The 15,058-nt window shown below is 44.5% G+C and overlaps 1 protein-coding gene across 4 annotated transcripts in view; it reads right to left on the bottom strand.

Annotated features, from left to right (window-relative positions):
- Positions 1-14,301, bottom strand: part of LOC130210401 (unconventional myosin-XVIIIa-like) — a 118,340-nt gene extending 104,039 nt beyond the window's left edge. For 2 of the 4 annotated variants that reach the window (XM_056440656.1, XM_056440651.1), the window contains exons 1-2: positions 14,222-14,301; positions 10,807-11,931 (exon numbers count right to left, since the gene is read on the bottom strand). In XM_056440656.1, coding sequence (XP_056296631.1) covers positions 10,807-11,823 — 1,017 coding nt within the window. In that variant the 5' untranslated portion in view covers positions 11,824-11,931; positions 14,222-14,301. Of the gene's footprint in view, positions 1-10,806; positions 11,932-13,331; positions 13,396-14,221 lie in introns of those variants that run through there. The other 2 variants (XM_056440652.1, XM_056440642.1) reach the window with 2 other exon arrangements.
- Between the last annotated feature and the right edge of the window lie 757 nt (positions 14,302-15,058).

The raw sequence follows: 15,058 nt of genomic DNA on the forward strand, positions 1-15,058 counted from the left end.
CACAGAATACATAAAGTTCTCTGTTCACACCACCATACAAGCCATCGATCACCAGTGACCTGTGAGCACTTCTTAATAAGAAGGAAGCAGCTTCCAGGTCTGGGGACAGGGATGAGCTCAGGAGAGTCCAGTGCGAGCTGAAGGTGAAACTCAGGGTGTGCAAGGAGTCCTTCAAGAGGCCATCCTCGAGCAAGGGTGGTGTGGACCGGAATGAAGCAGATATCTCGCTTCAAGGTTGGAGGTAGCTCAAATGTTTCTTCAATAGGTGTAGTTCAGCCCTCATCAGTGTCCTCCACACAACAAACCTCCAAAACACCTGTCCTCCCTGGTGAGCTGCACAATGGGTTCTCCCTCCCCCCCCCCGTTCTCTGTGACGAAAGCTGGAGACTCCACCAATGCACAGCCGCAGGACTTGATGGAATCAGCCCTGGGGTCCTGAAGACCTGCTCTATCTATCTGTCGGATGTCCTGCAGCACCTCGACAACCTGAGCTTGAGGCAGGAGGAAGTCCCGGTGCTGTGGAAGAAGTTATGCCTGTTCCAAAGAAGTCAACTTTATCTGACCTCAAGGACTTCCGACCAGTTACCCTCACATCCCATGTGATGAAGATGCTGGAGAAGCTGGTCTTGGAGCAGCATTGGAGCCGGAGACGCCAACCGACTCAGTAAACTGGTGAGGAAAGCCGGCTCCATCATTGGCTGCAAACAGGACCACCTAGGTTGTCCATATTGGATAACCATATTGGATAACCTGGACCACCCTCTCCACCACCTACTGCGGGGACAGCACGTTCTCCAACAGACGGCTTCAGCTCCGCTTCACAGGGACAGATACAGGAGAACATTCCTGACCACTACTATAAGACTTTAAAATAAATCACCCCTGGCCAGATCCTCCTCAAATGTTATCAACATCGATAACCCTTGCACCGCTTTCACTGTATATGGTTCGGCTACCATGGCGCCGCAAATGGCTGCCTAGGTGCTTATTGTTTAGTGTTGTTTTTGTTTTGGATACTGTTTTTCTGCTGCGATTCCCGTAGCTCTTTCGCCAGAGATGAGCTTGTGAACATTGAGGGAGCGGCTCCGGCGGATTTGCTTCCAACTTTCGGTGGAGCTTCTGGATATTGTCGTCGAGGGTGCGCTCTCCTTGGCCCACGCTATGGGGCAGCGGCGGAGGGCTGGGCGTGCCGGTGCGCTCGCGCGTTTCCAGCTGTACCGTGACACAGCGCTCTCTGGCGGGGCAAGGGGTGGAGGAGTCTGCTACTACTCCAACAGCGGCAGGTGCAGGGACGTGGCTGTGGCTCTGCAGCGCAGTCCCTCATCGTCCACTACAGACCCTTCTACTCACTGTTTGGGTCCCTCCCCTCTGGCAGGAGGCTGAGGTCCATCAGGACCAAGACCTCACGCCACACCAGCAGCTCCTTCCCGTTGGCTGTCGGGCTCCTGAACAGAGCCCGGGTCCCCCGCTGACCCTCATGAACAGAGCCCGGGTCCCCCGCTGACCCTCATGAACAGAGCCCGGGTGTCCCACTGACGCTCATGAACAGATTTATTTGATCTTGTATGTTGTTTTGTTTGTCTGTCTAATGTACACAGCAGCCACCAAGACAAATTCTTCATGTGTCTACACACGTGGCAAATAAATGTTTCTGATTCTGAAAATGTTTCTGAAATACTTTATACTCACTCATATAGACTATATATAGAATTTTCTTTGTCATTTAATTATTCAATTATCTTAAATGTAATATGTCCTGCTCTGCTAATTTATTGTATTGTATATATTGTAACCTTGTTTGCTGCTGCGACAAACACATTTCCCCCTGAGGATAAATAAAGTATATATCTATCTATCTCACCTGACCTAAACAATGACGTGCTTTATATTTCACCACGTGTGAAAACAACAAATGGATGATAGACACTGCTTTACACATTCACATTACTTTTGTACGTGTAAAGGTTTTATAAAACAATGTTGTTTTTTAATCAAATAGTTTCATAGAGTTCAAGTTCCTTCTTCTAGCCTCAGCCCTCGGCCTCAGGACCTCATTCCTCTTCCTTGAAAAGAAAATCCCAGGGGAAAGGGTCAGGAAGTGGCTTATTTGTTCCAACGCAGATTCCACAAATGCCAGAGTGAGACCTAAAGGGAGAGGCCTGCTTCCCGTTGCTTCCAGTCAGCCTGTTAAGACAAGTGAGGATGGCTTTTTTCTATTTTAACCTCCACTCTCTCTCTCACGCTCCAGCCTCCCCTCTTCTTTCAGGCTTCTTAAATCTAGATTCCTGCAGCCAGATTCAGAGGGTTTGGGGCTGAAGTCTACAAGACTCATCGGCTAAGATTTGCTACGTTTGTTTAACTATTTCGACCCTAAATGTTATCAGTCTAATTAGCAGGCGTGTTATGGGTGTGGTATAAAGTTCAGCCAGCTCCCTAAGCAGCAAGTCTCCCAGCGCATGTTTTATCAAGGGAAGTACAAGAATATGTCACAGCCTATGTCCACACTTCATCCGATGATGTTTATTTACATCATTAGTAGCTCCACCTTCAATGCACCTTTTTACTTTCTATTTCTGAATTGGACAGGCCCCTAAATGCATATTAATTATATTATACTGTTGCTGTTCTTTATGAGTTGTCAAATTGAAAATGGAACGGCAGTTGTTCTTTAACTCCAGAGTTTCAGATGTGTTCAAATACAATACACAAGCTCGGCCTTCAGCAGCATCACAACGACATTTTCGTGAAAATGAAATCCGACATGATGCCACAACTTGTTCTACTGACCACAAACATGATGGCGCGCCTGGAAAATATGGTACGACTACTGACTTCGAGTTTTATAGTCTTGATTGTTATATCCTCTCTCTGATGACTGAGATTGAGAGGACAGAGACAGATGACCAGCAGATGGAAAACACAAGCTTATAAAGTGTTGATTGAACCCTGTAGCAACAACCTAGATGGATAGAGATACTGAGTAAAACACAGAGGTCTCTGCTACTCCTGTCAAGATGAAACTTGCTCTCTAACCACTTTTAAAAGGTTGGCAGCAAAAAGGGTCAAAAAGATGTAAACCGAAGACCGGAGACTGGGGCCAACTGTATTAAAAAAAGAAAAAAGTACACTTTTATTTATCCCCGTGGGGAAATTCTTCTGTGCATTTGACCCATCCTTCGTTGTGGAGGAGCAGTGGGCTGCAGTGAAGCACCGAGGGAGCAACTGGGGGTTCAGTGTCTCGCTCAAGGACAATTCGACATGCAACTATGGAGAGAGCGGGGATCAAACCGGCTACCTTGGGGTTACAGGACAACGACTCATCCCCATGAGCTACAGCCGACCCCGAAAACTTTGACCCACAGATGCCGTGGGAAGCTCTGCCACCAGTTTTGGCGATCATCACTCACGGCAAAACAAAGCCATGGCTTAAGATGGAGCGAGGCGTTTCAGCCACTGACCACGCGTAGATAGTCTGAGTGATCACAAACAGAGTTTTCTGAATTGGAGACCATCATGTTTCTGCTAATACCTCAATCATTGCAGAAATTCTGCCCCTGTGAAGCAACTCTCCAGCTCCGATTTAGATACTGATGGGTTTATTAGAACACGTTATCATGTTTTCATGATTTGATGCATGTGTGTTGTTGGGAAAAGACGACAGTTGATGTAAACATGGACAATATAGATCCTAGGTTTCAAATAAATGGCATTACACACATTATAGGTCATAGTATCAGGGTCTTTCTTTGTTCCCGTGTGATCTAAGATGTTAGTGACACTGCTGGTTTGTTGATATCCTTTTTCCATCTCATCTTAAATCACCATTTACATATGATCATGTTTACATGCTTATCCACACCCTTAACCATTCAGGTCAAATGCCTAACCTCAACTATTCACAGCCAATGCCTAACCTTTATCATTAACCTTAACCATTCAAGGTCAATGCCAACCCTTAACCAGTGACGGTCAATACCAACCCTTAACCATGAAAGTTAAATGCCTAACTCTTAACCATTTAAGGCCAATGGCTAACCTAAAGGATAATTTACATATTCGGAAGCTAAACGGTAGTAATATGAGCTTAGAAAGACATGTCATCAGCCTCTATCTTTTTCCCTGTTTGCTAGTTCATCGTATTGTTAAACAGGCAGAAGTACTGAAAAGCAAAATCGTTCAAAAGGTTGAAGTAAATGTAGTGCTGTGAGGCAGCAAACCTTTTCCACCAGATGCGTTTAAACCAGAGGAATTAGTCTGAAACATGTACTGTAAGCTAAATGTATCGGAGATCACGTTATTGTTTCGTATAGTCAAAATGTTCCCATCTCTATCCAACAGTAGCTTGGGGAGAGTATCTATTACAGAACTGGCAAATGACACATTTAAAGTTCTACTCCTGTAACAATCACAATGCCAACACTTAGAAAACGGGAATGAAAGTTGAGTAATTTGTTTGAGCATGGGAAGCAGATAAGTTTGAGAGGGTCTGATAAAAAGTGGAAGCGGGTTAAGTCACAATTGCTTCCTGAATGGGTCGAAATAACAACAACTGTGCCAAAGTTAACAAGCACTATTGAGCGTACACTGTAAAACAGAGAGGAATGAGAAAGAGAGAGCAAATAAGAAGAGTGTAGGAAGAAAACATGGCAGTGCTTCAAACTGTTACTGCGAATACCCCAACAGCATCATATTTCAAATAGAATGTAAAGACCGACATAAAGACCAAGCAATCAAGCTCCAACTGCTACAATATTGTAAGCGAAAGACCTACAGTTTCACTTCCTACAAATGACCTGAAGAAGGTGTGGTTGTTTTTATGTTTCTCTGCTGTCTGATGTTTAATGCAGTCATAAAACAATCAAATATTACATTTAATATTGAATAGAAATTAAATATTAAAAGTAATTGATCGACCTGCTGCTAGACAAGGCTAGTGCCAAGGCACCCGCAAATACCCGAATCTGCTTCCATCACAAGAGAACATCAACAATAGGAATATGAGCCAGAGAGCAAGAACTAATTCCCTAAATCACCATATATGCAGGGGGGGGGTTTAAACAATGGAAGATTTGCTAAATCTATCTACAATCATTAGCCATATTTCCCTGGTGTGTCACATTATACGTCAACAACACGTCAGTCGGCACTGGAAGCAGGATTACTAAACAGTGGGAAAATGACTTGTCTAAATGAGTCTGGTGGCTTTGAGGAATGCATATTCATTGTAGGTTTTGTACATCAATACATATTTGATATTTGTCCAAATCCCAGATGATTGTATTTATTGGGAAACAGCCGCATCCTCTTGAGTAAAATCTGGTTAGTTTGAATCCAATAGGAAAGGAAAGGGGAGCAAACGCTGGAAGCAGTGGATAGGACAGTCAGTCCCAGGGCGTTTATCAATACCACGTCCACCGAGTACAGACTCGTGTACTTTTGGACTTTGGTCTTGGCAGTCCAGACTCCAAAGGACGGGAAGATGGAGGACGGTCTTTCTGTTATTGGAACAGCAGCTGACTTGATGACATCACCGCTGTTCTTGCTCATGAGTTTAATTATTTACTGTAAAGTACTTTTACAGTCCAAAAAAATATGACAACCCTGCTTTTTTCATTAATCCTTTAAATAAAATTATTTTATTTTGAGTTGTCTGTGTGTGTGTGTGTGTGTGTGTATATATATATATATATATTTATATACGGATGTGTAAATAATTTACACATCCGGGTATTTTAAACGTGCTTCGCGAGAAGCGGACTTTGAATTGGAACATGTACTCGGGCTGCGCCTGATGATGTTTCACGAGTCCACAAGTACAGAGAAGAACGCATATTGATAAACGCCCGCAGTCAGCTTTGGCATCTGCATGCATCTACAGGGCTGAATGCTGCACATCCGGTTTTGCTGGAACAACACAATGACCTGCACAGGGCCCCTGCTTTGGGAACGCTCGGGACATCAGTGTCAGAGGTTCTCAGCATAAGGCCGCCTGTGGTGCACTGCCAGTCATAGAGAATGAAAATCACACTATAATTATGCTCTTATAGGTTGTATCTTTATTATGTTGTTTTAAATATGAATGTATATCAATATATTTTATCAAAGTAGATCATCATTTTTTTTTAATCTGTTCTCCCATTTAATGTACACATGGCCATAGCTAAACATGAGCCAGTAGTTGTCTTATTTGTTGGTTCAGGGTTAAAATGTCTCTTCCTTTCCTAAGACATCCCTATGCTTTTTTTAGAATACCCTGCTCATACTGGTCAAAGAATAGCTGCATCCTCTCTCTCTGTTTCCAAATCTTGATTAAATCTTACTGTTTTCCTGGCAGCAGCTTTCGGGGGACTGACACCATGCTGACTGACTTCAGCGGTAAAACCCAGGATGCTGCTTTCAAACCAAGTCCTTCTTGTTTGAGAGGACCATTCTAGTTTATTAAAATGTGGTTATTATTTAAATCAGTGGTCACCAACCCATCAATCGGAGACTTTCCTTGTCGCTCTCCAAAATAAAATAAAATAAATTCAGAAACACTGAATTTTCGGAATTTTCTGAGTGTCTTCTGAAATGTTTTCTTACGGACTTCAGAAGACAAAAGTCAGAAAAGATCTCTGCCTGATTCATGAATGCCTGTAAAAGGGTTCTTACTCAGCCAAAGTGTTCTCAACTGTGCTCCTTGAATGAGGAAACGCCCCGCCAGCTCCTTATAAGTGCATGCAACTGAAGAGACGTGTGCACAAACGACAAACTCCACAGGCAACGTGAAAGCAACTTCAGACTGATTAAAAACCTGTCAAAGCGGAAAGTCGAGTAAGCTGATCGAGATCTAACTTCACCGGTGCAGATACTGTTGCACAATGTAAATGTGTCCATTCTATTTCACTGTGGCTATATAGTGCTTATTTATTTATTCACTTACATTTGCAGTGTTTGTTTCGTGCTTTTGTTTATTTGATGTTATCACGAAACCTCGTAGAATCATGAAAATAATTCAGAAACGTAATTGTTAATGATACAAATATTCTCGTATTTATTATTATTATTATAATTATTTGAATCTGAAACTGTCTGTAGAGTTGATGTGAAAGTAATCAACGGTCTAAGTTCAGAACGAAGCCCATATGAGAAAACTTTCACGAATGCCAAATTTGTCCTGAAACTGCGTAGATGGAGTTCAGAAAATCCCCAAATCAAAGTCCAGGAGCCGGCTGACTGACTGACACCTCACAGACCGCCTCAGAACTACAAGGCACTCACAGACAGTGCTCAGTCACAGCCATCACACTGACTCGAGTCACATGACTTCTGATGGCATTCTGATGGGACACAGAGCTGAACTGAGCTATACAAAATAAACTGAATTGAAACTGAATTAAACATCAACGCTGTGAACAAAGAGAGAGTCAACTCTTTTGCTTGAGGAAACTTGGATCCTTCGATGTGTGCAGCAAGATGTTGGAGCTGTTCTACCAGTCTGTCGGACCAGTGCCCTCCGTAGTCTGCTGTAGGGGCAGCATTGGAGCCGGAGACACCAACAGACTCAGTAAACTGGTGAAGAAGACCGGCTTGATCATTGGCTACAAAAAGGACTATCCAGAACAAGTGGTGAAGAGGACAAGAAAGAAATGTTTGTCCATATTGGATAACCCGGATCACCCTCTCCACCCCCTCCTGCAGGGACAGCGGAGCACGTTCTCCAACAGACGGCTTCAGCTCCGTTGTCATGAGGTCAGATACAGGAGAACCTTCCTGCCCACTGCTATTAGATATATAATAAATCACCTCTGACCAAAATCCTCCTCAAATTGATCATCAATAAACCTTGCACCGCTGTCACTTTATACTTTAGAGACACTGTATACACTTTAATGTTATACATTTCCTCGTATCATACCCTGCTATTTAATGTTATTGTATATTTATAAAAAAGTTTTTGCTACTGCCGCAAGAAAGTCCCCCCTGGGGATAAATAAGGTAACATCGAGGCAGACACCGCTCTGTGTGTGTGTGTGTGTGTGTGTGTGTGTGTGTGTCCCAACTATACACTTAAACAAAGCTGCTTCCGGTGTTCCGATCATCTTTGCTGTGTACATCCTTATAGCAGCGCCCCACATAACAGAGTCTTATCTGAGAGACAATCAGCCAGTGTGGAGACACAGTCACTGCTTCTGTCTCCTGTCGGGAAAAGGAAAACATGGGCTCCAGAGTGTCCCTCCCTGCCTCACAGAGGGGACAAATTCAATTGTGGTGAGACAGGAGGGGAGAGTCCCTTTCAGTCTGACACGGTCACAAGGACCCAAAGTCATTGGAGGCAAACAAACAAAGCCCTTTGATGCACACCACTGGAGGACACTCGGCTACTGTTAATGCAACAAAGCGAATGACTTGAAGACTGTGAGAATGCCTTCAAAAAGATAGGTTCCTTAATCAATTCATAATTTTTTCCAGTTTTCCAAAAGCCAATGTGACAAATGACTGATATAAAACAGCTGCTGCAGTCAATGAGGAAATGACTCGACTTCCCTCTTGATCTATTCCCTCAGTAAACATCGTAAACATGAGTTTACGGTCTCAATCTCTAGTTTCAAGTCTTCTTCAATAGAGCATGATGTTCATTTAGTAAAGTATGGTCAATTTAGAGTCAAACAGACAGAAAACAGGTCATGCTTTAGGGCGGGCTTACTGTGATTGAGGCTGCTGCCGCTACGAATGTCGTATCCAGCCACTGAATGAGGCCGTGAATGGTTACGGTGAGGCACTGAACTTGAATGGTGAAGGGTAATGGATGAGGTTTGGATCGGTGGTGGCAGTGAGAGGTTTTGCACACTTTTGCAACATAACCATGTAAACATGGTATATGTACTGAGTTTCTACAAAATAACAGAGAGAAGACTCTTCAAAGTCCTCTGGTTCTCGAGCTACGGATTGACGGTTACTAGGATTTTACAAATAAACTGAATTGAATTAGGGCCTTTCAGATGGCAATTTCATTCTTTTTAGGGACCTCTGATTGAGAGCCGAGTAGTTCATTCTCAGCTGAAGGATTATTTTCCATGACTTTTTATACACTTCTATTACCAACTGGGCAAATGTTTTTCAGGTTTTCCAGGACGTGTGGGACCCTGTGCTGAAATTAGCTTCAAAATTTGACCCAATGAAAAAAAGGCATTGCCAACATTAGTGGGGGAACCTCGACTCTCACACCCTGATCAGACAGTAAATATGAAAAATCAGAACGCAAATACCCCTCGAAATCTGGAATATTGCAGTGCTCAACTTAGAGTAAATATGCTAGTTGAACAGGTTATTATATCTATTTATCACTGTTTCTGCGGTGGTTTGACAGCCTCAGTCAGCTCAGACATCCATAGAGGTGCCATGAAATCTGTTCAAGTCCAGCTGAAATCCCACGTAATCAACATTTTTGTCGTCATAAATGCCAGTGGGGCAATGTAAATAAAATTGCTGTTGTCTTCGTATCTAAGCATGTTGATAGTAGTGGTACTGAGGAGTAAAAACCTCTCCAGCATCTAACTGGACATAAGATACCTTTTTAGATCTGCTTCCACGCTAATTAGCTATGTAGCCTGCAAACTGCAGTTAGCAGTGCATCCGCCCCCGGTGAGTGTTTGTCTCCTTCGATAAGCTGAAGAGCAGGACAAGACCTGTGTTTATGTTTGTAAGTTAGTGAGATAAGAGGGAGACTTCAGCAGGAATGATAATGTGGTTGTTGTTCAGAGTCTGCGTCTCTTGTGTAGTGGAGCAGTCTGGCTCAGTGTGACCTTCTGCTCTGTCTGTGATAGAACACGGATCTTACTACTTCTGCTTTCTCCACGGAGTCCTTTTGACTTCACGTCTCATGGGGTCATCGGACCCTATGAGACGGCATAGATCCTATCTGCCTGATGGATCATCGAGGTCTGGGTCGTGGAATTCCTGCTACCGACCACGCCACTGTCCTGTTGAGACTCCGCCCACTGTTGAGACTCCGCCCACTCCTCCTCTCTACCGCCATCTGCCTGATGGATCGTGGAGGTCTCCATCGTGGAATGTGCCTACTACGAACTATTCATACACTCTTGTCACATTCATTGAATGTATTTAAACTCTAAATCTGTCCTTCTGTACACATTACATCTATTGCACCTGTCCATCCTGGAGAGGGATCCTCCTAATTGCTCTCCTGAAGGTTTCTTCCCTTTTTTCCCCCTGAAGGGTTATTTGGGAGTTTTTCCTGATCCGATGTGAGGTTTTGGTGCAGGGATTGTAAAGCACTCCTAGACAAATTTGTAATTTGTGAAATTGGGCTATACAAATAAACTGAATTGAATTGAACTTCATGAAGCAAGGGTAAAATATAATTCTTGAAAATCAAAAATTCAAAATGCATCATCTTTGCGAGAAAAGCACATGTGTAACAGCTGCTGTTATAGAGCAATGGCAGTAGTGGACACTCAACAAACAACAAGGCTATTCTTTCAAAATACAAGGCACAAATAGTCAGCAGGACAACTTGATTTGACTGTCATCCAGCAATATTCACCCTCCCTTTCCCACATCCTCATCAGACACTGAGATATGATGTCTTAGAAACAGCTTGTCAATAAATCAGATGTCCAACAATGGTTCCCTGAGAATCAGCCTGTGAAAAAAAGTTTTCAGAAACTCGACACATGGAAAACCAGGAGAAAACATTGAAAGATTGTAGATCGTAAGACATAGAATAGCAGTGCCACTAATGCCAAAGAGAGAGTAGCAGTGGCCTTCATCTGTTTGGACATAGAACGTGGACACGCTACTTACATGTCTGACCTCCCTGCGCAGCCCCTCGGTGTTCCTCAGCCAACAGCGGCTCAGCTCGCTCAGCTCCAGGATGGGCTGCACCTTCAGCCTCACCGTGTCCCCCGACTGACGGATCATCTCCACGATCTCGTCGCGGCTCTTGTTCTCCACATTCCGACCGTTTATCTCCACCAGCCTGTCGCCGGGCACCAGTCCCAGCGCCAGGTCCTTGGTGCCGGCACCGGGCTCAGCAAAGTGGACCACCCGTCTGTACACTCCTCCATCAGGACGGCGGTCCAGCATGGTGGTGCGACGCAAAGAAAATCCAAAGTCCCCAGTCTTGCGGCGTTGGAGCTCAAGCTCGCGTATTTCTGGTACACTCGGCGCGACCACAGCAGGGAGCTGCAGCTGGGCAGGGAAGATCTTGTCGACCACTTCGGGGATGCAGACTTTTTTGATGGCTGGTGCCGCTGCTTCGGGCTGCTGCGTCAGGCTGTGCTTGCGGAGCATGCTGAAAACTTTGCTCTCCACTTGCGGGGACGGCGCAGCAGAGTTCTGGCCGGAAGGAGTGGAGCCCTCCGATGGGCTCTCCTCTTTACTCCTCTGAGAAAAGGAAAAGCGTTTCATCATCTGCGAGGAGTTCGTCTTGGCAATTGAACCAAATTGAGCCACACGATCACGTACTGAGTTGCGATGTCCATCCTGTCCTCCCCCGGCCTCACCCTTCAGATCATCAGTGGAGCTGGCAGCGCTGAGCTGGTCGTCCAGAACCATGCTGCTTCGGTTGCTCAAGCCATCCGATTCAATATCAGTTAAGGTGAGCTCGTTGCCGCTGGCCACTTTGATGGGAATTGGGTTGGAAATCTCCAGTTTAGTCTTGGAATCCCGCTTGGACTCCCTCTTCAGATTGAAGAAGCCACGGCGCATGCTCATCTCTTCGAGGCTGCGCAGCTCCGCTGCAGACATCCTCTCCTTTTTATCCTTCTTCTCCTTCCTACTCCCATCTTTCTCCTTATCCTTTTTCATCAGGTTAAACATGGTGACACACGTAACGCTGAGTTTCTGTCCACTGCCGCTCTTTTTTCTCGACAGAGAGGAAGGTCCGGTTCACAGGGGCTTTTGTTGTGACCAACAGGGACAAATCCCCTAGGAAAAGAGACAAAGGGCAAATGGTGTTAAACTTACAAATGTCAACAACAAAAAATCTTGGTTTTTCAGGTGGAGCTGGATACAGCTGACAAATAAAATCAAACACTTTCATATGATTGATTTTACAATAAACTGTGAGGGACTTTTGGTGCTTAATTCATGTTAATATACATTTGTTATTATTTCACTCAGCTGAAAAGGATTATTTTCTCTTGACTGTAATGATATCTTAAGTAATATATATATCTCATCAACACTAATTATCAAAATAATTGTTGATACATTCAATCAATTAAGGGATGTACAATATGGATAAATTCATATTCTATGTATATTAGATAATATCAATGTGTCTTTCCTAACAGGCCATGTACCACATTCCTTCAAAGTAGCTGTCATTAAACCGCTCCTGAAGAAGCCCACTCTGGATTCAGAGGTGTTGGCTAACTACAGACCGATCTCTAACCTCCCCTTCCTCTCTAAGATCCTTGAGAAGTGGTCGCAAATCAGTTGTGTGACTTTCTACATCATAATAGTTTATTTGAGGAGTTTGTCAGGATTTAGAAAACACCACAGCACCGAGACAGCACTGGTGAAAATTACAAATGACCTCCTAATGGCATCAGATAAAGGACTCATCTCTGTACTGGTCTTGTTAGACCTTAGTACTGCGTTCTCAATTATATCTATCAATCAAACCAGAGGATACCAACCAGCTCACTAAAATTCAAGCACGTCTTTAACCCTTGTGTTGCCTTCGGGTCAATTTGACCCGATTCAATGTTTCACCCTCCTGTCGCCTTCGGGTCAATATGACCCGATTCAATGTTTAATCCTCCTGTTACCTTTATATTTACTAACATATTTTACCCTTGAGGTCAATATGACCCCAGCTATTAAAATCTCCAGAAAATTATTAGAATTAATATTGTTTTCCAAGTTTAAGTGTGAGGTACTTTATGTTTGTTTGTTGACTCCCGAAAGAACACCGACATTAAACATTGAATCGGGTCAAATTGACCCGAAGGCGACAGGAGGGTTAAATATTTAATCGGGTCAAAATGACCCGAAGGCAACACAAGGGTTAAGACATAAAAACATGGATGACCTGCAACTTCCTGATGTTAAATAAATCAACCGTGAACCTTAAACAGACATTAAACTAGTTGCAAGTACATATCCTTGTAGCAGTATTAAAGCACTCCATTGCCATGATGAACTTCTGACGGGCATTTTAAATATCCTACTACTGTCCCCGTGTGTAGACGGCCCAGGAGAATATAGACCTACACCCTGAAGACCTCATTACATTACAGAGGCCCACTGGAGGAGCACGGTAGGACCAAAACACATTACTGGCCTCATCTTTAACGAGGTCTCTCCTCACAAGCCAGCACCTCTTCCTGCCACAAGCAGACCGGCAGACCGGCATACCGGCTTCCTCACGCCTGGTCCTCATTAGCTGCTGATTGACACACAAAGACTCCTCTCCGCGGGGCAGCACAGGGCAAACAGCCGCCGCCTCCTCCTGTAATGACGGCGCACGGTTCTCTGTCTGAGGGATGCTCTCTCCCGGCTCCGAGCTGTCACAGCTTAACGTCAGCACTGCGAACGCCACACAGAAAAACGACGTACTACGAGCACGGCGCGGCGCTGGGGCGTCACCGGAGCCATGTGCCAGAACACCGGAAGGTTTCCTCAAACCGTGGACGGAAAGCTCGTGCGTGAACATGAGCGTCACGTTCCTTTTGTATCAACCGGGACCGGGGGACATGAGAACAGCAGCTCTGAGCAGCGCCTCCGGTTTTAAGCTCTCCTCCCGGTTCCCAGTATCTATTTGTATGATGAGCTTTAAACGACGCCGACACCGGGATCAGTACCGAACACCGTCTATCAGCCCCAACACGCATGACAGGGCTAAAATAGGTGGAGCTTTTCGGCTACACTAGCTAGCCGAACGTTACCCATTTACACATATTTGCGTTTGTATTCCACCTCAAACATAAAAAGCCTCAAAAAACACAAACCAATAGTAAAACATGAAGTTTCTTCTGAACTATCCGGTCGATCGTTGCTAGCTAACCAGCCTACTGAACTCCAACCACAGCCTGAACGTTAGCGTGAGTTCTTTGCCCTGATTCTTTGGTTAAGCAAACCTGGAACAATACACCGGGATCCTGTGACCATTCTCCACTGAGACCGACCGACTGCCTCAACGGTGCTGTCTTGAAACCAAAGTGCCCCCTCACTTGAATCTCACATGTTTATTTCCAGAAGAAATACTCACTGTTCTCCAGCACAACGAATACAGCTGCAGCACGGCTGGAACAGAAGGGACAGAAGCCGCAGACTGGCTTCGAGCTAACGTTCTCATAGCTGGCTGCTCCCAGTCCTGCTCTGGAGGTCCAGGACAGCAGCTAACGGCGGTGAACCAGCTCCCCCTGCTGGACAAGTAGTGTAACTACAGCCTGATGACGCACCAGTGTTTACCTGCTGGAGACCAGGGGAGCGTTTCACCAACAGACCATGGAAGTGCAGGCCAGGATCAGGAATCCCGCAGTGTGTGGGGGGCAATGACAAAAATAAAAGGCGTACCTAAAAAACAGCAACTGTTGTTTTGAACTGAGACACATAAAACTCCTGGGGCAAACGCTTTAATTTGAAACGTAACAATGACATGACAGAAATAAGAAAGAGGAAATACAGACTATTTAAACATTAGATGTCCCCAGTTTCCCACTACTATTACTACTACTGCCACACAAACATAAATTATGTATCATTAAGTATCATACATTTCTCAATCGAACTGTTACTCAATGTTAAGATTGTTTGGAAAGACAAACAACCCGTCCACCACAACTATTGGGTTGGATTGAAATAGCATTTTGTCCATACATTTGTGGTCCCCAGATGATAAATCCTGGCGACTTTCGTGATCCCGAGTTTTACTGGAGCTACACAAGCAGGTCAATATATTCCAATATGAAGCCTATCCTTTCAGACATCTTAAACTCTCCCAGATTAAACAGCACATGTTGGATACAGTTGTGGTTCTCAGATGTTGTAACCTCATGACCTTGGTGACCCTGACATCCCCTCTAGCGTGTGTAGCTTGGAGCAA

This window comes from Pseudoliparis swirei, chromosome 20 (genome assembly GCF_029220125.1).
Source record: "Pseudoliparis swirei isolate HS2019 ecotype Mariana Trench chromosome 20, NWPU_hadal_v1, whole genome shotgun sequence".
Taxonomy (NCBI): Eukaryota; Metazoa; Chordata; class Actinopteri; order Perciformes; family Liparidae; genus Pseudoliparis; species Pseudoliparis swirei.